Source organism: Ovis aries, chromosome 3, assembly GCF_016772045.2.
Source record: "Ovis aries strain OAR_USU_Benz2616 breed Rambouillet chromosome 3, ARS-UI_Ramb_v3.0, whole genome shotgun sequence".
Taxonomy (NCBI): Eukaryota; Metazoa; Chordata; class Mammalia; order Artiodactyla; family Bovidae; genus Ovis; species Ovis aries.
The window spans coordinates 31757396-31777272 of NC_056056.1; the positions used below are offsets into that span (position 1 = coordinate 31757396).

A 19877-nucleotide genomic window follows, 5' to 3' on the forward strand; every position below is an offset into this window, starting at 1 on the left:
GCAAAGCTGCTGCTGCTGCTGCTGCTAAGTCACTTCAGTCGTGTCCGACTCTGTGCGACCCCATAGACGGCAGCCCACCAGGCTCCCCCGTCCCTGGGATTCTCCAGGCAAGAACACTGGATTGGATTGCCATTTCCTTCTCCAATGCATGAAAGTAAAAAGTGAAAGTGAAGTCGCTTAGTCGTGTCCGACTCTTCGCGACCCCATAGACGGCAGCCTACCAGGCTCCTCCGTCCATGGGATTTTCTAGGCAAGAGTACTGGAGTGGGGTGCCATTGCCTTCTCCGAAATGCAAAGCTAGTGGCAGCAAATCAGATTTTTGTGAATTTTGAGCCTCTGGAATCTAGTCCTTCCCTTGGTTTAGCGCAAAATGCTGTTACAGCACTCAACTTTGAGAATCATTCCCTTTCTAAGGGAACTAGAACCGGAACTCTTGGTGGACAACAGGTCCATTTCCCAGCCTGGTCAGGCTTTTGGCGGGTTCGTGCTGTCAGTCTCTTTCTGTCCTTGGTCTCTGGAGTAAGGTGGGCAAGCAGGGTGCTTCTGAGAAAAAGAGAGGAACACTGCGGGGAAAGAGGATAAAAGCAGTCCTGGGATTCTTTAAACTTCTGTGGTTTCTCCTGTCTTTCCTGAGGATGAGGGAGTGGCCCCTGGAAGGTGCTGCCCAGTGAGGCATTTTAGCCTGGTTAAATAAAAGCTGTATAAATGCCTATTACATCAGGGTTTCTCAACCTTACCACAATTGACATTTTGGACTAAATAATTTTTTGTTTTGAAAGACTTCCCAGTGCAGTGTGGGGTGTTTAGCAGCACCCCTGGTCTCGACCCACTAGATACCAACAGCACCCTTCTCCAGTTGTGACAATAAAAAATGTCTTGACATTGCCAGATATCCCTTGGGGAGCAAAAAAACGCCTGTTCCTGGTTACAAGCCACTGGATTAGAAGAATATACATGTATGTGTACCTGTATAAAAAGATAGGTAACTTTTTTTTTTGCAGTGCCTTATAATTTGCCTCTTCACATGTGTTCTCTTGAGTTTTATGACACTTCACTAAAAAGGAATTAAGATGTATCAACAGAAAGATTAATTTGGTTTCAAGGGGCACATAGCTGATGAATGTCAGAGCCAGGAATCAAACTCTTTATCTCGTGGTCCTGCCCAAGGCTCTAGAGTAGAAGGAAAGACTGCCTGGGGCAACCATCTGTCCCATCAATTACAAATTCCCTTTCTCTTTACTTACATCCCTCTCCTGAGCATTCTTGCTAGAAGGCTACCCAAATTACATATTTTTTATAAGGCCTGTTTTCCAGAAACGCCTGTCAGCCACTGTCCCTCCTCTTGTCATCTGTGTCAAAACCACTATTGCAAGAAAAGGGACAGAAGACCCAACAGTGTATTCAGAGGGAAGGTCCAAAAGGCCAAAGGAGGCCTTTTCTGGAAACTTTGTAGTGGGTATTTTTTGCTACTTTTTTGGGGGGTAGGCTCTAGTGTCTCAGAGGGACCATGTCCCAAGGAGGGGAGGAACTTACACTGCTGCTGCTGCTGCTGCTGAGTCGCTTCAGTAGTGTCTGACTCTAGCGACCCCAGAGACGACAGCCTACCAGGCTTCTCCATCCCTGGGATTCTCCAGGCAAGAACCCTGGAGTGGGTTGTATACTGCTGACTCCCTCATAATTAAAGAATAAGACCCAAAGGACTTCCCTGGAGGTCCAGTGGTTAGGACTCGAAGCTTCCATCACTGATGGCATGGATTCCACCCCTGATAGGGGAACTAAGATCCCACAAGCCACACAGAGCACCAGGCCTTATGAAAATATGTAATTGTCCATCTCTGAGGACACTAACCTCCCAAAGGGTCTATAGAGAGCTCTGCTGGAAACCACAAAAACAACGTGATTTCCTTAAAACATCTCTGCTCCAGCCCTTTTTTGTCAAAATAAAAGTTGTGGAATTGGGTGGTAAATTTTAGATGACTGGTTGCTGCGGCAGTATTCCACAGTCCACATCTCTGGCCTTAGAGGGATTCCCCACAGGTTCATGTTTTAGCAGAACAAGCAAGATCTGTGTTAGGAATGAGGTGGAAGCATGTGTCCCAGAAACCCAGCTGATGTGAGGGTACAGCTGCTGCTGCTTATCCTGAAAGTTAAATGGGGTTGAGGGCATAATCTCTCCCAGATGTTCTCTGAAGGGTTCTGCGTAAACCAGCAGCTTCTGTGGTAACCAAGCCCAAGCTTGGGCAGCCCAGCAGCTCAGTGATGACAACTGGTCCTTGCCTAGAGGAGCTGGGGCAGTTCACCTCTGGATACCATGCCAACTTCTGTGCCTGCCCGACTTTGTCTGGGCTCTTCCTCCCCTCTCTCCATGCGCACTCCACCTTGAGGTTGGAGGGCAAAGACTGAGGAAGGCTCTAGGAAAGGAAAGAGCTTGGAGTCAGCTTGGTGGGGCTGCCTATTTGGTTACCTGCCTCTGCCATCTTCCTGGGGACCCATCTGTATGACTCAGGGCCCAAGACAGTTCTTACTCTAGGCAGTGGTCTTCATCAGTAGACAAAAAGCATTTTTCTTTCTTTTTTCTTTTTTTGACAAAAAGCATTTTTAAAAGCTGCGTTCCTCATATTTTAAAGTTGATATCTAAAATCTTTCATCTTACATTTAAGGTAGTACAAAAGATATGATTTTTGGTCATAAATACTGACATTTAAAACTCATATCAGGCTTTTAAATGTATCAAGTGGAGTTGGGTTTTAGAGCAATTTGATACTATAATCATCCACTAAAAAGTACCCAATCAAGTTCTTTAACAGTTGGAAGTTTTAAAATTTCATTTTTTCCCAATACTTATATTTTCATTCTGCATAAAAATTATATCCTATATTTTATGCTTTATTGATCATTCTTATCTGCAACAAAATATATGTAACCTGACAGTTTAAAGTTTTCTGTGATTGTAGGGCTACAAAGTGTTAAATTTCCTCTGGATTTACTTATCATTACAATATTATTAGTTCATAGCTGATCAAAACATTATTTTGAATTACTTTTATGTTATGTAAAGTATTATTTTAGGGGAAGTCCCTTTCAGTCCAGTGGTTAGGACTCCCTGCTCTCACTGCTTAGGTCCCAGGTTCTATACCTGGTCAGGGAAATAAAATCCCACAGGCTGCATGGCATGGCCAAAGTAAAAGTATTATTTTAAATATTAATAATTATTGAATATAAAATTTTTATTGGACTATTGGTGGGGTTGAATTTTTCTGAATAATTATGTCATCTGTGGATGAATATTAATTATTACTTGAATGAGACTGGTTTCAGCATTCATCTTTTTCATTTTTATGGACAAGCTCTGAGAAATCTAATTTGCATAAATTAGAAGGGAAAGAAATTTCTTTATAGGAATGTCAGCCAATTATTTAAATACCTCTGAGTTACATGATAAAAACCATATAAGGATTTGTCATCAAAAATTATTTTCAGTGATGTATTAGCTGGCAACTTAATTAAGTCTTCCTTCAATTTTGTTGAAAGCAAAGATTTGGAAACCATTCAACCTGTAAGGGATTAGTTACCCAGTCGTATGTGTCATTCTCAGCTTCTGGGATTATTGCCAACAAAGCTTTGCAAAGATTTGTCAAATGATTATTAATATTTCTGCTTCTATTTCTCAGAGGCCCCTTGTTTAAACTGATATATTCAGGAGGATGTGGAAAGTAAAAGTGTTAATTCCAATACACTTTTTTACTAAGACAATTGTTTGGACCAAATCCTTCTAAATATGTTTGTATTTGGGGGGGAGGGATGATTTGGTAGATTGGGGTTGACATATACACAGTACTATATATAAAACAGAAAACTAGTAAGAATCTACTCATAGCACAGGGAACTCTACTCGATACTCTGTAATGATCTGGGAGTAGAATCTAAAAAAGAATGGCTATATGTATATGTGTAACTGATTTACTTTGATGTACAGCAGAAACTAATGGAACATTGTAAATCAACTATACTCCAATATAAGCTAAAAATATATATATTTTAATTGACATCTTGGCATTGTAAACTTAACCCATTTATCAACAACATCTGTGACATTCTTTTTGGCAAAGCCAGCCACCATTGTTAAACTAATCAGCCAACTCATATTTCTATCAGAAAAGGTTTCTCATTTTTCAAGTAATCATGTTATTTCATGTCCTTATGATAACTGTCTTGCTTCTCTCTTTTGAAACGTGAATGAGTCTTTCTCTCCTGGATGAATTATGATACAAAGATTTTCACTATTTCTCAATGATAACGTTTTTTGATTTATTCTCATGGGACTCTTCTTCACATATGATGTATTTTTTACAAGATGAAAGAGCTCATTACATTTAAAAATAATTGAGAATTTTCCTTTCCTTTGGTACCTTGCAGTTCTTACACTCCAAGCCAAGTATTACAATAGGACTGGGGCTGGATGAGAGTAGGCCTTTCTTCTGCATACTGGGAGAACTGGCATTACTGCTCAATCACAACAGGTAAATTTTAGGAAAGTACATATGGAAGTTGGGGATCTGGGGAAAAAAATTAATCCCTTGAGTACATTCATGCTTGTATGTGCCATTTCAAGTCTTTGTGAACTATCAGGACAAAAATTTTCCTTGTTCGGAGACCCCTGTTTCAGAACATCACCTGCTCCCTAGGCACCTCCACAGGGAGCTGCCATCAAAGGGTCCCTTTTGTGGGTCTGAGTAGTTGAGCCTGACCAGAACTTTGTGGTAAGAATTGTAGGAAGCAGCTAGACCATGCTGCATAGGAGGACTCTAGACAGTGAGGCATTTGCCTTGATGAAGTTTATGAAAAAGCCTTCCACTTGGCACTCAGCAGTGCAGTGTGTATGTCTGGGAAATGTGAGCAGCCAAGAGGCTTCATGATAGCTTCCGTACTTTAGAGATCACTGTGATCCAAGATCAGATCTGCCTTTCGGGCTCAAAACCTCAGTTTGTCAGCATGTGGAGAGTTGGTGTACAGTCCACATAACTAAGTTATGAAACTCAGATGTCAGTGTTCTAATTTAAAAGGAGAAATCATTGGCATGAGGTCTGACCCCAACATCTCTAGATAGAGCTACATGGAAAGCCAAATGGTGAGCAAAGATTCTGGACAAGATGGGATGATTGAGATGAACTGAATGTTTAATACTTAATCTGGCTAAGATAGCAAGATATAGCCACCTTTTTACCTGGTACAACCTTGCCATTAAGACCAGAAGTGATATAATAAATATTTTTAGCCTTTGTCCCTGGTCCCTCAACTGCTGATCTCTGGAGAGGGGAGAGCGACTGGAGATTAAGTTCAATCATTCTTGCATTCTTGGCATATCCAACAATATTTGTGGGAATACAAGAGACTCATAGAGGAGTTTTCCAACAGATATGCTCTGTGAAACTATCAGTGCATCACATTCATGCCAATGAACAACACTAAAGAAAAAAGATAAAGTGGATTAAATAATTCCAATTAAAAAAGAGAACTTCTTGAAATAAGAAAAATTCCTTCCTTAATTCATTCTTCCTTTTCAGTATCTTCTGCCTAAATCACCAAATAAGGCATTTATTTCCTTAGGACCTATAATTTTCTTCTAAAATCATAAAAGCCATCTTTCATAGTCCTCTGATGACTTAATTCCCTTTTCTTCTTAGATAGTCTCCTGAAAGAAAACAGAATATGGTTACTATTTGACCGTATTATTTACTGAAGAACAGTAAATAATAACAACATGATTCATTCACAATAATAACAATATGATTCATTCATTTATTCCATAAAAATTTGTGAGTGACTACCATATACTAGGCATTGTGTTAAGTACTTGGAGATACAAGGATGACTGGATAGTTAAGACCCAGTCCCTGACTTCAAGGAGTTCATTGTCTGTTTGGGGAGACATCTGTTGTCTATTATATGTTCCTAGAATCTTCCATAATAAAAATTTTATTTCCCCAAATTTCTATAATTATGCACAATTTTTGATAGAGAAAAATACAAGTAATTAAAAATACAATTAAAACTCTCATAGATATATCTCATAGTTATAATTTCCCAGTTCTACATTAGATCTTTATTCGAAAACGTAGACATGGAAGGGGAATCCACTAGATACCAGGAAGCCAGCTGCCTGGCTCACGGTGATTTGTTTTTCTGTAGAAGGCCCTTTTATAGAGGATGGCCCCCAGCAGCTACATCTCTGCTTTTTTTTTACCTTGCCCTCCCTACCTCCTATCCCCAGCTGACTGATAAAAGGGTAAACAATACAATTTGAGACTTGTCAGATCAGGGTTCTAAAAGAAGAGGATGCAAGGCTTGACCATGACACCATGAGGAAAGGAGGCAGTTTGCAATGGGATATAACAAAGCTGACGCTCTTAGGAGGAAAGACTAGAGAAGGATTCAGTGTTCCAGTCCCTGGAGCCCATTTTTCCTGTGACTCAGCTGGTTTGACTGCATTACTTGCAGTCAGAAGACTACTACCACAGCAAAGAAAGACAGGCATTGGGAACAAACTTACCCAACTTCTCTGTGGCTTCCACACAGACACTAGGATACATGCCTTCAGAGTAAGTTGCCACCAGAAGATACAGATGGGTCTTCACAACAATCACACCAGTGTTTTCCTGGATAAAAATAAAACAATGCTTTTCTCTTGGTTTTAACAACAGGACTAGCAGTTACCCTCCAGCCACACTTTTCACCTTTTCCTGACTTTCCTTTTCACGTTTGTTTTTGGATAATCTTACTTTTTTCACTAATTTAGTTGTGTTTCCTTAAAAAGTTTCAGACTATTGTAATAACAGCATGTGTATTCTAAAAAAGCTCCCAAATTGATTGTAGTATTTCCCTGTCCTGATGAGAACAATAGATGTCATGGAAAGGAAATATATTTTGGAATTAGATCACTGGGCTTGAATCCCAGCACCTCCATTTTCTGCTGTGACTGTGGAAGAGTTACTGAACCTTCTTAAGCCTCAGTTTCCTCATCTGTAAATGAGGTTACTTAGTGTATAATGTGGGCGAAGTGTGCCTAAGCCATAATACAGGGCAACCAGAAATACGACTATCATCCCCTTAACTGTTATAGGCAACAGCGAACCAATAGTTGTTTTAAGCACAAGAGTAATAACACTTTTTTAAAAGAAGGATAATATCGAGTATGAGAGATGAATTGCAGTGGAGAGAGACAGTTCAGGCAAGGTTCAGTTGACAAAATCCAGAATGAATGTTTCCTAAAACCAGGCTCTGTTAGTACTTTCTTTAACATATGCCTTCATGGCACTAGACTGCTGGCTATCTATACTGCCACTGCGGTAACAGGCTTAGTCTGTTTTAAAGATAGGATCAGGAGAGGCATAGAAAACTTGGAGTCAAACTCAAAAGTTTTTACCAGTTGTCTTCACATCTTGAACACTCACATTCTTGGCATAAAGAGAATAGTCATCTGCCCGGACACATTTGTAGTCCTTCTCCTTGAAATACAATCCTTCTCTTCTGGTTTTCAAAGGGTTTTTGGCAAACCCATTTACAAGTGTTCGGACGTCACTGGGCATTACCTGCAGAGGTTAAACAGACTAGAAATCAGCAAACGATGGGGAACTGGCCAAATTTGACCCACTACCAGTTTTCTTACACAGGCCTGTGAGCTAATGATGGTTTTTACATTTTTAAAAAGTTGAAAAAAAATATTTTGCAATATGTAAAAATATATGAAATTCAGATTTCAGTGTTCATAGTTTTACTGGAATGTTATCACCCCCTTTCCTTTATGTATTATCTATGGGCTTTTTACAGAAAAAGACTGAAACTCTTATGCCAAACTTGGTTTTTTCTTACATTAAATCCTGGTGATGCTACACATAGGCTCCGCTCCTGGAGTCTGATGAGGGCTGCACTGTCCACATGCTTTGTTCCCAGGAGTGTATCTAACAGTAAGTTCTGCAAATGGCTCATGCTCCCTCAGTTCTGAAAAAAAGAGAATTGCAGTTGAAATCATCTGCTCTAGCTAGCTTTTATTTTTATTTTTTCTAGCTAGCTTTTAAAAGTCTTTTAAAAGATGTCCCCAAGACATTCAGAACAGCTTTAATATCAACAGCTTTAACTGAAAAGATGCAGAGTGAAAATGGTGGTCCACCATCCCGTGCCCACCAATACTCAGAAGAGGAAAACAGAATCACAGAAAACCAGTTCACACAGAGGGTTTTGAGTTTGGAAATTCACAACTCCTAATTTTTTCTATGTCAACATTTTGTATCAGAATCACCTAGGATTAAAACAAACAGGAAACCTGACTAAATGGATAAATACTGAAGTAAACAAGAGTAAATGAGATATGGCAGTAGTTGAGTCCTCACGTTCCTTTCCCTCTGACTAGCATCAGTACCAACTATGGACACTGATTAATACCTCAGGGGCTAAAAACACCTGGTGGCTCAGACGTAAAGAATCCACCTGCAATGGGGGAGACCTGGGTTCGATCCCTGGGTTGGGAAGATCCCCTGGAGGAGGGCATGGCAACCCACTACAGTCTTCTTGCCTGGAGAATCCCCATGGACAGAGGAGCCTGGCGGGCTACAGTCCAAGGGGTCGCGAAGAGTCGGACACGACTGGGCGGCCAAGCACAGCACACAGAAACACCTTATGGAACCTAGAGCGACATTTTTCTTACAAGTTTCCAAGTCTTGGATGGTGCTCACAGGGGACAAGTTCTACAAACACTCGTCCTTCCAAGAGATCCTAAGGGCAGGCGTCCCTAGCCCGCCACTCCCATCGTCGTGATTTGGCCCTCGACAGTTCCCTGACTGAGGGAGAGGGAGGGGGTTTAAATCCGGTCTGGTTGTCTCGGGCGGTGCGGGGAGACGCACAGGAGGCACTGAAGGTTTGGGGAAGCGCGGCGCGGGCAAACCCACTGAAGTCAGCAGCCTCTCTGAAAGGAGCCTAGCGCTCCACCGAGGCCTGGCTTAAGGCGCATACGGCCGTCAACGGACGCAGGGGAAGGCGGGGCGAGAGGGCGACTAGCCCAGCTACTGGCTGTGGGAGCTGCCCATCACTGAGAAGCGGTCTAGCTCCGCCCGCAAACCAGGATCTACCCGCGGGCCCGGGCGCTGCTGCTTACCAGGTTCCCTCTCACCCTGACGCGGCCGCGGGAGCGCACTTGCGCGCTGCTCAGGGACGCAGGGGTCGCCGCGTCTGAGGGGTCGTGGGGCGGGGCCGGGGGGGGGCGGTTCCTATCGAATCCCTGGACGCAGAACGTTCTTATCTACCAAGGCGACGGCCTCTACCTCATTGGGCCGCAGGTGCGGCGGGCTCTCCCGCCTCAGCCGACCGCTCTGGCACTGTAGGCTGTCGGGTCTGGCTCTCGTGTGATCCAGAGGAGCCGAAGGTTCTGCCAGTTTTGAAGGGAGCTGAGGTACCAGTCGCGGCCATTCAACTTTTCCGCGGCGGAGGCCGCTCGCACCTTCCTCACCGGGTAGGGGTGAAGGAGCGGGGTCGTGCGTGATGTAGGTTCTACCAGGGACACAGGCTTTATGACAGCTTCTCAGGCACCGGCGGGCGCGGGGGTACGGGAGGGGAGGAGTTTGGGCCTTTTAGATCTTGAAGACCAGCAAATTTTGTTCAAAAGCCCTTCCTTCCCTCTCTAAGAGGCCCATCCTGTGTGTGCTTCAGGAGCCAGAAAGCTGCAGCTTTCCGGTTCCGAAAGCTGCAGTTTCGGAAAGCTGCACACGCGCCTCCTTGAGGCCAGGCTGAGAATTGCTGCACCGGGTGGGTTGGGCAATGTTGTGGGAAGCCTGGCTTCTCAGGGGGCTCTGCTGGTCGGTCCAAAAGGAGCTCCTCTGCTTAAAGGAGGCAGGCTCGGAAGACATCAGCAAAAGCTTGTGGACAGACTGAAAAAAAGGGGACTGCAGTTGGAGTAATCTCTGGCTAGCTTTTTTTTTTTTTTCTTCTGGCTAGCTTTTAAAAGGCCTGTGAATACAAATGTCCCCTCACTTTAGGAAAAACATGATGTCTAATGTTCAGAATCCGTTTCATGTCCATCTATGGTCACAAATGTTAAAGAGAAAATACACGTGAATGCTCGTTACTAAGGAAGCTAATTTTTTAGTTTTTCTAGGGAATCTGTTATTTGGGACCACAATGAAAAGTTATGAGAATGATCTGGTAACTGACAAGCTTCCCAAGCTCAAGAGCTCAAGAGAATGGCTGGAGCCACAACCACTTTCTTTTATGCAGGTATCATAGCAATGGCATTTTAAAGTTTATACTTGGGTAGTTGCATTGAAAAGTGGCTTGTGCTAAATATATTATTTTTCTGTTTTCTGTTTCATTCTGCTCTTTATTATCCTGTTGTTTCTATTAACTATTTTCTTTGCTCTTCATTTTCCAATTTCTTAAGGTGGAATAATGTCACTTGTTACATACCTTTTTAATGAAGTTACAGCGTTTCTCCTGAAGCATTACTTTAGCTACATTACCCAAATTTATATATGTTGTGGGGGTTTTTCTTAGATTATTTTTTTCCTACACAGCTTTATTAAGATATGCTTGATATATAATGAATTGTATATATTTAAAGCGTACAGTTTGGTAAGATTTGAGCAATGTATTCAGTCCATTCTAAAGGAGATCAGTCCTGGGTGTTCTTTGGAAGGAATCATGCTAAAGCTGAAACTCCAGTACTTTGGCCACCTCATGCGAAGAGTTGACTTATTTGGAAAGGCTCTGATGCTGGGAGGGATTGGGGGCAGGAGGAGAAGGGGACGACAGAGGATGAGATGGCTGGATGGCATCGCCGACTGGATGGACGTGAGTTTGAGTGAACTCCTGGAGTTGGTGATAGACAGGGAGGCCTGGCGTGCTGCGATTCATGGGGTTGCAAAGAGTCAGACACGACTGAGCGACTGAACTGAACTGACTGAACTGATTCATGCATGAAACCATCACCACAATTGAGACAGCAAACATATTCAATACTCCCGAAGTATCTTCATTGTGTCCCTTTTTAAGTGCCTCCCTTTCCACTTTCTATCACTATAGTTTATTTTGTATTAAAATTTTTTGTACAAATGTAATCTTACGGTATGTATTATTTTTGTATGGCTTCTTTCACTCAGTATAATTTGTGATTCCATGTTGTTTCATGTATCAGTACTTCATTCTTTTTTGTTACGACTGAATGCTATATACCCTAGTTTGTACATCCTATTGTTGCATATTTAGATTAACAGTTTTTGGCTATGACAAGTAAAGCTGTTAGAAACATTCACATACTATCTTTGTAGGGACATATGTTTTCATTACTGTTGGGTAAATATCTAATTGTGGAATGCCTAGGTCATATGGTAAATGAAATTTAACATTTTATGAAACTGCCAAACTGTTTTCCAAAGTTATTTTATATTTCCACTAGCAGTGTATGGGAGTTCCAGTGTTTTACACCTAGCCAGCATTTGGTTACAGTCTTTGTGTGTGTGTGTGTGTGTGTGTGTGTGTGTGTGTGGTCTTTAATTTGAGACATTCTAAAAAAGATGTAGAGTGGCAATTCATTGTGTTTTTAATTTTTATTTCCCTAATAATTAATGATATTGAGCATCTTTTCTTTTCATGTCTAACTTGCCATGTATGTATATATTGATTGATGAAGTGTCTGTTCAGTTATTTTGTGCATTTTTAAATTGAGCTCTTATCTTACTGTTTTTATTATTGAGATAGAATTCACATACCATAAGATTCACTACCTTAAAGTGTACACCTCAGGAGTTTTTGGCATATACACAAGATTGTATAACCATTATCACTATCTAATTACAGAATATTTTCATCACCCCAAAAAGGAAAGTCATACCCTTTAGCAGTCACTGTCCATTCCCTTCTCCCGTGTTCTCTGGCAACTGCTAATCTGCTTTCTCTCAGATTTATCTATTTTGGACATTGTATACAAATGAAATCCTATAGTATGTTGTCCTTTGTGTGGCTACTTTCACTTACCATACTGTTTTCAAGGTTCATCCATGTTGTAGCATGTATCACTACTTCTTTCCTTTTTATGGAAAGATGATATTCCAATATATGGATGCCATCAGTCGATGGGCATTCAGATTTTTTTCTACTTTTTGACTATTATGAATAATGCTGCTATGAACATTTGTATACAAGTTTTTGTGTGAACATATGTTTTCAATTGTCTTGGGAAGTGTAACCTAGGAATGGAATTGCTTAGGTCATACGGTAATTCTGTGTTTAACTTTTTGAGGAATTGCCTGCTTCCCACAGTAATTGTACTATTTTACATTCTCATCAGCAACATATGAAGGTTCCAATTTCTCTATTGTTTAGACGACCCAGATAATCATGATGATGTGATCACTAATCTAGAGCCAGACATCTTGGAAAGTGAAGTCAAGTGGGCCTTAGAAAGCATCACTACTAACAAAGCTGGTGGAGGTGATGGAATTCCAGTTGAGCTCTTTCAAATCCTGAAAGATGATGCTGTGAAAGTGCTGCACTCAATATGCCAGCAAATTTGGAAAACTCAGCAGTGGCCACAGGACCCGAAAAGGTCAGTTTTCATTCCAGTTCCAAAGAAAGGCAATGCAAAAGAATGCTCAAACTACCGCACAATTGCACTCATCTCACATGCTAGTAAAGTAATGCACAAAATTCTCCAAGCCAGGCTTCAGCAATACATGAACCGTGAACTCCCTGATGTTCAAGCTGGTTTTAGAAAAGGCAGAGGAACCAGAGATCAAATTGCCAACATCCGCTGGATCATGGATAAAGCAAGAGAGTTCCAGAAAAACATCTATTTCTGCTTTATTGACTATGCCAAAGCCTTTGACTGTGTGAATCACAATAAACTGTGGAAAATTCTGAAAGAGATGGGAATACCAGACCACCTGACCTGCCTCTTGAGAAATCTGTATGCAGGTCAAGAAGCAACAGTTAGAACTGGACATGGACCAACAGACTGGTTCCAAATAGGAAAAGGAGTACATCAAGGTTGTATATTGTCACCCTGCTTATTTAACTTCTATGCAGAGTACATCATGAGAAATGCTGGACTGGAAGAAATACAAACTGGAATCAAGATTGCCAGGAGAAATATCAATAACCTCAGATATGCAGATGACACCACCCTTATGGCAGAAAGTGAAGAGGAACTAAAAGCCTCTTGATGAAAGTGAAAGAGGAGAGCGAAAAGTTGGCTTAAAGCTCAACATTCAGAAAACGAAGATCATGGCATCTGGTCCCATCACTTCATGGGAAATAGATAGGGAAACAGTAGAAACAGTGTTAGACTTTATTTTTTTGGACTCCAAAATCACTTCAGATGGTGACTGCAGCCATGAAATTAAAAGACGCTTACTCCTTGGAAGAAAAGTTATGACCAACCTAGATAGTATATTCAAAAGCAGAGACATTACTTTGCCGACTAAGGTCCGTCTAGTCAAGGCTGTGGTTTTTCCTGTGGTCATGTATGGATGTGAGAGTTGGACTGTGAGGAAGGCTGAGCGCCGAAGAATTGATGCTTTTGAACTGTGGTGTTGGAGAAGACTCTTGAGAGTCCCTTGGACTGCAAGGATATCCAACCAGTCCATTCTGAAGGAGATCAGCCCTGGGATTTCTTTGGAAGGAATGATGCTGAAGCTGAAACTCCAGTACTTTGGCCACCTCATGCGACGAGTTGACTCATTGGAAAAGACTGTGATGCTGGGAGGGATTGGAGGCAGGAGGAGAAGGGGACGACCAAGGATGAGATGGCTGGATGGCATCACGAACTCGATGGACGTGAATCTGAGTGAACTCCAGGAGATGATGATGAACAGGGAGGCCTGGCGTGCTGCAATTCATGGGATCGCAAAGAGTCGGATACGACTGAGCAACCGAACTGAACTGAACTTAGAGTTCACTGAACCTCTGGTATCAGTGGGCATATAGTTCCCAACACATTTGGAAAACGCTCAGCCATTCCCTCTTCAAATATTTTTCTATCCCACCCCTCTCCTTTTGGGAAATAAAATTATACTTTTAATCACCTGCTTGAAAGCTGTCTCATCTATCCCATAGCCCTCTGATTACCTGCTAATTTTTTTCAGACTTTTCCCTACTGCGTTTCATTTTGGACAGCTTATGTTCTTATGAGTTTGTTTACTAATCTTTTCTTTCAGAATAGGCAATCTACTGTTAAGCTGGTCTGTGTATTTTTCATTTTAGACATTGTAGTTTTCATCCTTAAAGTTTTTAGGGGGTCTTTTAAAAACTCTTCACTGTCTCAAAATGTCTGCTGTTTCTTCTAGTTTCCTAAACTTAGTTCAGTTCAGTCACTCAGTCGTTTCTGACTCTTTACAACCCCATGGACTGCAGCACTCCAGGCTTCCCTGTCTATCACCAACTCCCAGAGCTTGCTCAAACTCATGTCCATCGATTCGGTAATGCCATCCAACCATCTCATCCTCTGTTGTCCCACTCTCCTCCTGCCTTCAATCTTTCCCAGTATCAGGGTCTTTTCTAATGAGTCAGTTCTTTGCATGAAGTGGCCAAGTATTGGCGTTTCAGCTTCAGCATCAGTCCTTCCAGTGAATATTCAGGACTGATTTCCTTTAGGTTTGACTGCTTTGATCTCCTTGCAGTCCAAGGGACTCTAAGAGTCTTCTCCAACACCACAGTTCAAAAGCATCAATTCTTCGGAGCTCAGCTTTCTTTATAGTCCAGCTCTCATCCATAGATGACTACTGGAAAAACCATAGCTTTGACTATACAGACCTTTGTCGGTAAAGTAATGTCTTTGCCTTTTAATATGCTGTCTAGGTTTGTCATAGCTTTTCTTCCAGGGAGCAACCATCTTTTAATTTCATGGTTGCAGTCACCATCTGCAGTGATTTTGGAGCCCAAGAAAATAAAGTCTGTCACTGTTTCCATTGTTTCCCCATCTATTTGCCGTGAAGTGATGGGACTGGATGCCATGATCTTCGTTTTCTGAATGTTGAGTTTTAAGCCACCTTTTTCACTCTGCTCTTTCACTTTAATCAAGAGGCTCTTTAGTTCTTCGTCACTTTCTGCCATAAGCATGGTGTCATTTGCATATCTGAGGTTATTGATATTTCTTCCTGCAATCTTGATTCCAGCTTGTGCTTCATCCAGTTGGGCATTTTGCATGATGTACTCTGCATATAAGTTAAATAAATAAGGTGACAATAGGCTTGATGTATTCCTTTCCTAGTTTGAAACCAGTTGGCTCCACTTTGGAGCCAACCTTTTCCAATTTTGAACTTATGAACTATTTTAATGTCTTGGTCTAGTAATTATATTGTCTGTGTCATTTCTGAGGTAGTTTTTATGTATTTTTAAAATTTTTTATTTATTTTAAAAGTTTTATTTACTTATTTATTTTTGGCTTCCCTGAGTCCTTGTTGCTCTACCGGGACTTTTTCTAGTTGCAGCAAGTGGAGGCTACTTTTAGTTGTGGTGCATGGGTTTCTTACTGTGGTGGCTTCTCTTGTTGCAGAGCATGGTCTCTAGGGCCTGTGGGCTTTAGTAGATGTGGCCTACAGGCTTAGTCGCCCTGCAGCAGTGGAATGTTTCCACACCAGGGATCAAACTTGTGTCCCCCGCATTGCAAGACAGACTCTCAATCACTGGGCCACCGGGGAAGTCCTCTGGGGTAGTTTTGATTGATTCTTCTTTTCATTATTAGTCAAATTTTTCTGCTTCTTTGTATGCTTGGTGATTTTTTAAATTGGATACCAGGCATTGTGAATTTTTTTTGAGTGCTGGATATTTTTTATTTTCAATAAATGCTCTTAGCTTTGTTCTGGGATGCAGTTAAGTTACTCAGACACAGTCTTTTTTTTTTTTTTTTAATGTCTTGCCACCAAGCTTTGTCAGGTAGAACGGTAGTGGCATTTTGTATGTGGCTAGTTTTAACTCTATGCTTTGTATACCATAAAGTTTTTCATTCTGGCTGATTGTTAAGAGGAATAACTCCTGGGGTTTGTGACCTGTAGGGATTGTTTCCCTAATCCTTTCAGGTACTTCTTTGCACAGTGTTTCTTTGAGAGAAGTTTCCCCACGTGCATACAGTGGTCAGGGCTTCCCTGGTGGCTCAGAAGATAAAGAATTCGCCTGCAATGTGGGAGACCTGGGTTCAGTCCCTGGGTTGGGAAGATCCCCTGGAGGAGGGCAAGGCAACCCACTACAGTCTTCTTGCCTGGAGAATCCCATGGACAGAGGAACCTGGGGGGCTACAGTCCATGAGGTCGCAGAGTCAGACACGACTGAGCGACTAAGCACAGCACCGCAGCACAGCACAGCATTCACCTGAAGCCTCAAGGGGGACCCTCTACAGATCTAATCGTCGGCAGATCCCCCAGACTCTCTGTGTGACTTTCTTCCCTCTGGTGCTGTGCTCTATGAACTGTAGCCTTCTCAGACTCCCAACGCCCTTTCTCGTTTCAGTTACTTCCTCCTCTCTGCACCAGTCTGGAAATTCTCTCCAGGCACTAATGAGCTATTTTAGGATTTACCTTGTTTTCTGTATCTCAGAGGCCACTGTCCTTCATAGCCTGATATCCAGTGTCTTTCACTATATTTTTTAAGGTAAGAGGGTAAATCTGTTCCCTACTATTCTGTCTGAAAGTAGTGGTTTTCATCCCAGCCATTATTTATTTAGAATTTCAGTTATCAACTTGTTGAACCTTTTGCTGTTGTCTCATAACTCACTGCAACTTTATTCATTTTCCAGTCTTACTTCTTTCTGTTTTTCAGACTGGATAAATTCTAATGATTTGAATTCAAGTTCACTGACTCTTTTAAAGTCATCTTCAATCTGCTATTAAGCCATTTAAGTTTTTTTTTTAATTTAAGAACAATATTTTTCACTTGTTTATTTTTCATTCTTTTTCTGCTGACATTTTTCTATTCATTATGAGCATATTTTCCTTTAACTTCTTAAACATAGCTATAATAGTTGACCTAAAATCCTTATCTGCTCATTTCAACATATGGGCCATCTCAGAGTTGATTTCCATAAGATTGTATTTCTTTTTGAAGTATGGGTCACATTTTGCTGTTTAGTGATTTTGAACATTATGAACGGTATATTGCAAAGGGTCTGGAATCTGTCATGTTCCTCTGATTAATATTGAACTTTTGTTTAGCAGACAGTTTACTTGGCTGAAAATGAACTCTAGACTTTGTTTCTCCTGCAGTTGGCAGCAAATTAAATCACTGTTTAAAAAAAAAAATTTAAAAAAAAAAATCACTGTTTAGGTTTTTTTAGCTTTAGCTGGGCTGCATGGAGTTTTTATTGTGTGCATATGTAGTTCAAGGGTCTACTAGAGATTTGGTCTGCAGAATTTGTGGCATGCCGTCTATGGCTTTATCCTTTCAGGCATTTCTCCTTTCACTTTCTTGCTGCTATGGTTGCCCTGAACTCTGTCTTCTAATTCTGGAATCTGTAAAACTGTGTATCTTTATCTGCATTTGAGCCACCTCCTGTAGCTATGATTGATGCCTGCTGTTAGACAAAAGTCCATAAAAAACTGAAAACTTTTCCAGTGCTGTTCTGATTTTCCAAGTGTTGACTTCCCTTTAGTTTCTTCCTGTTCTAGCTTGGTCTTCAGTGTCTTCAGGTGATTGTTTTAATATATTGGTACTCATCTTGGTTTTGAGAACAGTAGATTTGCTAGAAATAGCAACTCTGTGAGGCAGAAAGGACAAAGAAAATGAATTTGGAGTTAGATACATTTGAGTTTGAATTTTGGGCTCAGTGCAGGATTTTCTAGGCTTCTGGTTGTTGCTTATCTCTGATGAGCCTTAATTTCCTTGTGTGTTAATGGGGAAGGTTAGTTCTTAGATTTTAAGATTTTATTCATCTGTTGTGGAAAATTTCAGGGATTTCCCTGGTGGCTCAGTTGGTAAAGAGCCTGTCTACAATGCAGGAGAATTGGGTTTGATCCCTGGGTCGGGAAGATCCCCTGGAGAAGGAAATGGCAACCTATTCTAGTATTCTTACCTGGAGAATCCCATGGACAGAGGAGCCTGGTGGGCTACAGTCCATGGGGTCACAAAGAGCTGGACACGACTGAGTGACTAACTTTCTTTCTGGAAAACACAGGTAGTGGAACTGAAGTCAACTAATTCTAATGACAGTTCATTTGAGAATATTTTTTGTGTGTAATTATGAGAAGATTTCAAAGGTCACTCCAAATGTCTCCCACCTTGGGACTCTTTTATTATTAATCACTTTTTCCATTGCAGAAATATTATAGCTTAAAATTTGCTCTTTTTAGCCATTAGTAGCTGTATAATTTGGTATCCACATGTATGTTAGATATCAGCCTCTTGCATTTTCTGGCGGATGTTTAATTGAGGAAGAGTTGTTATGAAAATGGAAAAACTTGATTTTATGAACTACTTCCAGAAGATTGTGTTGGCTTAAAATATTGAGAATGTGGCTTGTTCATAAAAGGTATCAATATTTGATAGCTACAATGACTAGGGTTGTTGTTTATTTGCTAAGTTGTGTCCAGCTCTTTTGTGACCACATGGACTGCAGCCTGCAAGGCTCCTCTGTCCATGAGATTTTCCAGGAGAGAATACTGGAGTGGATTGCCATTTCCTTCTCCAGGGGAATCTTCCCAACCCAGGGATTGAACTCATCTCCTGCACTACAGGCAGATTCTTTGCCACTGAGCCACCAGGGAAGCCCATAAATGACTAAGTGTAATCAAATAAAATTCATTAATGAGTAAATGAATTCCATTAGAGGCCTGATTGTATCATTTTATAGGATGTGAAAAAAGATGGGTACCATGTGACTTCGGGCAAGTCGTTTGACCATGTTGGGAATCCAAATGTCTGTGATCTGAGTTATTTTTTTTTCCCTAAAGTAAAATGTAGCTGAGAGTGGAAAGATTCAAATACTCTTTAAAAAGTACTTGATGATATGATTTGAGGTAAAAAAAATTGGGATTTACAGAGAACTTCCCAGGGATATATAGCACACATAAAATATTATTAATCTAGGTAGTATTAATAATTTAATTTTTTAATACTTGATTTTCAAATTTTTATTCTATCTTTTAGGTATTAGCTAAGGAAGATGTTGATGCAGCTATTCAATCAATATTATATAGAGAAAATTATATAATCAAGGTAAGAATTGGCTACCAAATATGTCTCAGTTAAAAATTAAATTTTGTTTTTCTATTTTATATGTAGTGCCATGTCATTACAAAAATTTTAGAAACTATAGAAAATAATGGAAACACTCCTTAGCCTTTAGGATTGACCTTAAAAGAGCTCTGAGGTTGCTTTAATTTAGTTCTTCGCTTTCTATACTTTGTGGGGATTCTTTTATAGATACCTTATAAGAGTTTCCTCCTATTCACTTGTTTCTTCATTTTAGTGGGACTTCTAGGAATCCCTGTCTATTTTTAAGGGCTGTTATTGGAACACACTGACAAATTATTACTCAGGAATACCTACGTAAGAACAAGGCTTTAACTGTAGCAGGATGGGCTTAATTATAAGACAAGATGAATGTCCATGTGATGTGTACTAAACTCTGGAGTGGGCAGCCTATTTTTGTTTTTAAGAATTTTCTTTGGAGTTGTTTAAAGAGGAAAGGAATTATTCACTGAGAATGGTAGAGATGTGCTATGACCTGAAGTTAGGGAGGGATATTACCTGGAAAAGGGTCTCAGGGTTTTTAGTACTTTATTTTTTTCATTTTAAATTTCATGTTGTTGATCCTAGTAATCACATGATTTCATTTGCTAGATGAAAGGTGTATGAGAAGTTTTGCTGAGGATGATTTAGTTTTATAGCCTGATTTAGGCATTTTC

At 40.7% G+C, this 19877-nt stretch overlaps 2 protein-coding genes across 4 annotated transcripts in view; one reads left to right on the forward strand and one right to left on the reverse strand.

The window, feature by feature from the left end:
- Nucleotides 1–9: 9 nt before the first annotated feature.
- The window catches only part of FAM228B (family with sequence similarity 228 member B), a 40518-nt gene continuing 20650 nt past the window's right edge, over nucleotides 10–19877 (forward strand). Inside the window, exons 1-3 of one of the 2 annotated variants that reach the window (XM_012165722.4) lie at nucleotides 10–4520; nucleotides 10136–10263; nucleotides 19117–19185. In XM_012165722.4, the coding sequence (XP_012021112.2) occupies nucleotides 4460–4520; nucleotides 10136–10263; nucleotides 19117–19185 (258 nt within the window). In that variant the 5' untranslated portion in view covers nucleotides 10–4459. Of the gene's footprint in view, nucleotides 4521–9106; nucleotides 9152–10135; nucleotides 10264–19116; nucleotides 19186–19877 lie in introns of those variants that run through there. The other variant, XM_042245855.2, reaches the window with a different exon arrangement.
- On the reverse strand, nucleotides 4284–9224 carry PFN4 (profilin family member 4). Of its 2 annotated transcripts, none has more exons than XM_042245859.2 (5): nucleotides 9149–9224; nucleotides 7870–7998; nucleotides 7452–7589; nucleotides 6551–6656; nucleotides 4284–5692 (listed from the first exon to the last, which is right to left on the reverse strand). In XM_042245859.2, the coding sequence occupies exons 2-5, from the start codon at nucleotides 7984–7986 to the stop codon at nucleotides 5664–5666; spliced, it is 390 nt and encodes a 129-aa protein (XP_042101793.1). In that variant the 5' UTR covers nucleotides 7987–7998; nucleotides 9149–9224; the 3' UTR covers nucleotides 4284–5663. The 2 variants fall into 2 exon arrangements, with proteins under 2 accessions (XP_042101793.1, XP_027822358.1); XM_027966557.3 differs by lacking the exon at nucleotides 9149–9224 and adding an exon at nucleotides 8702–9002.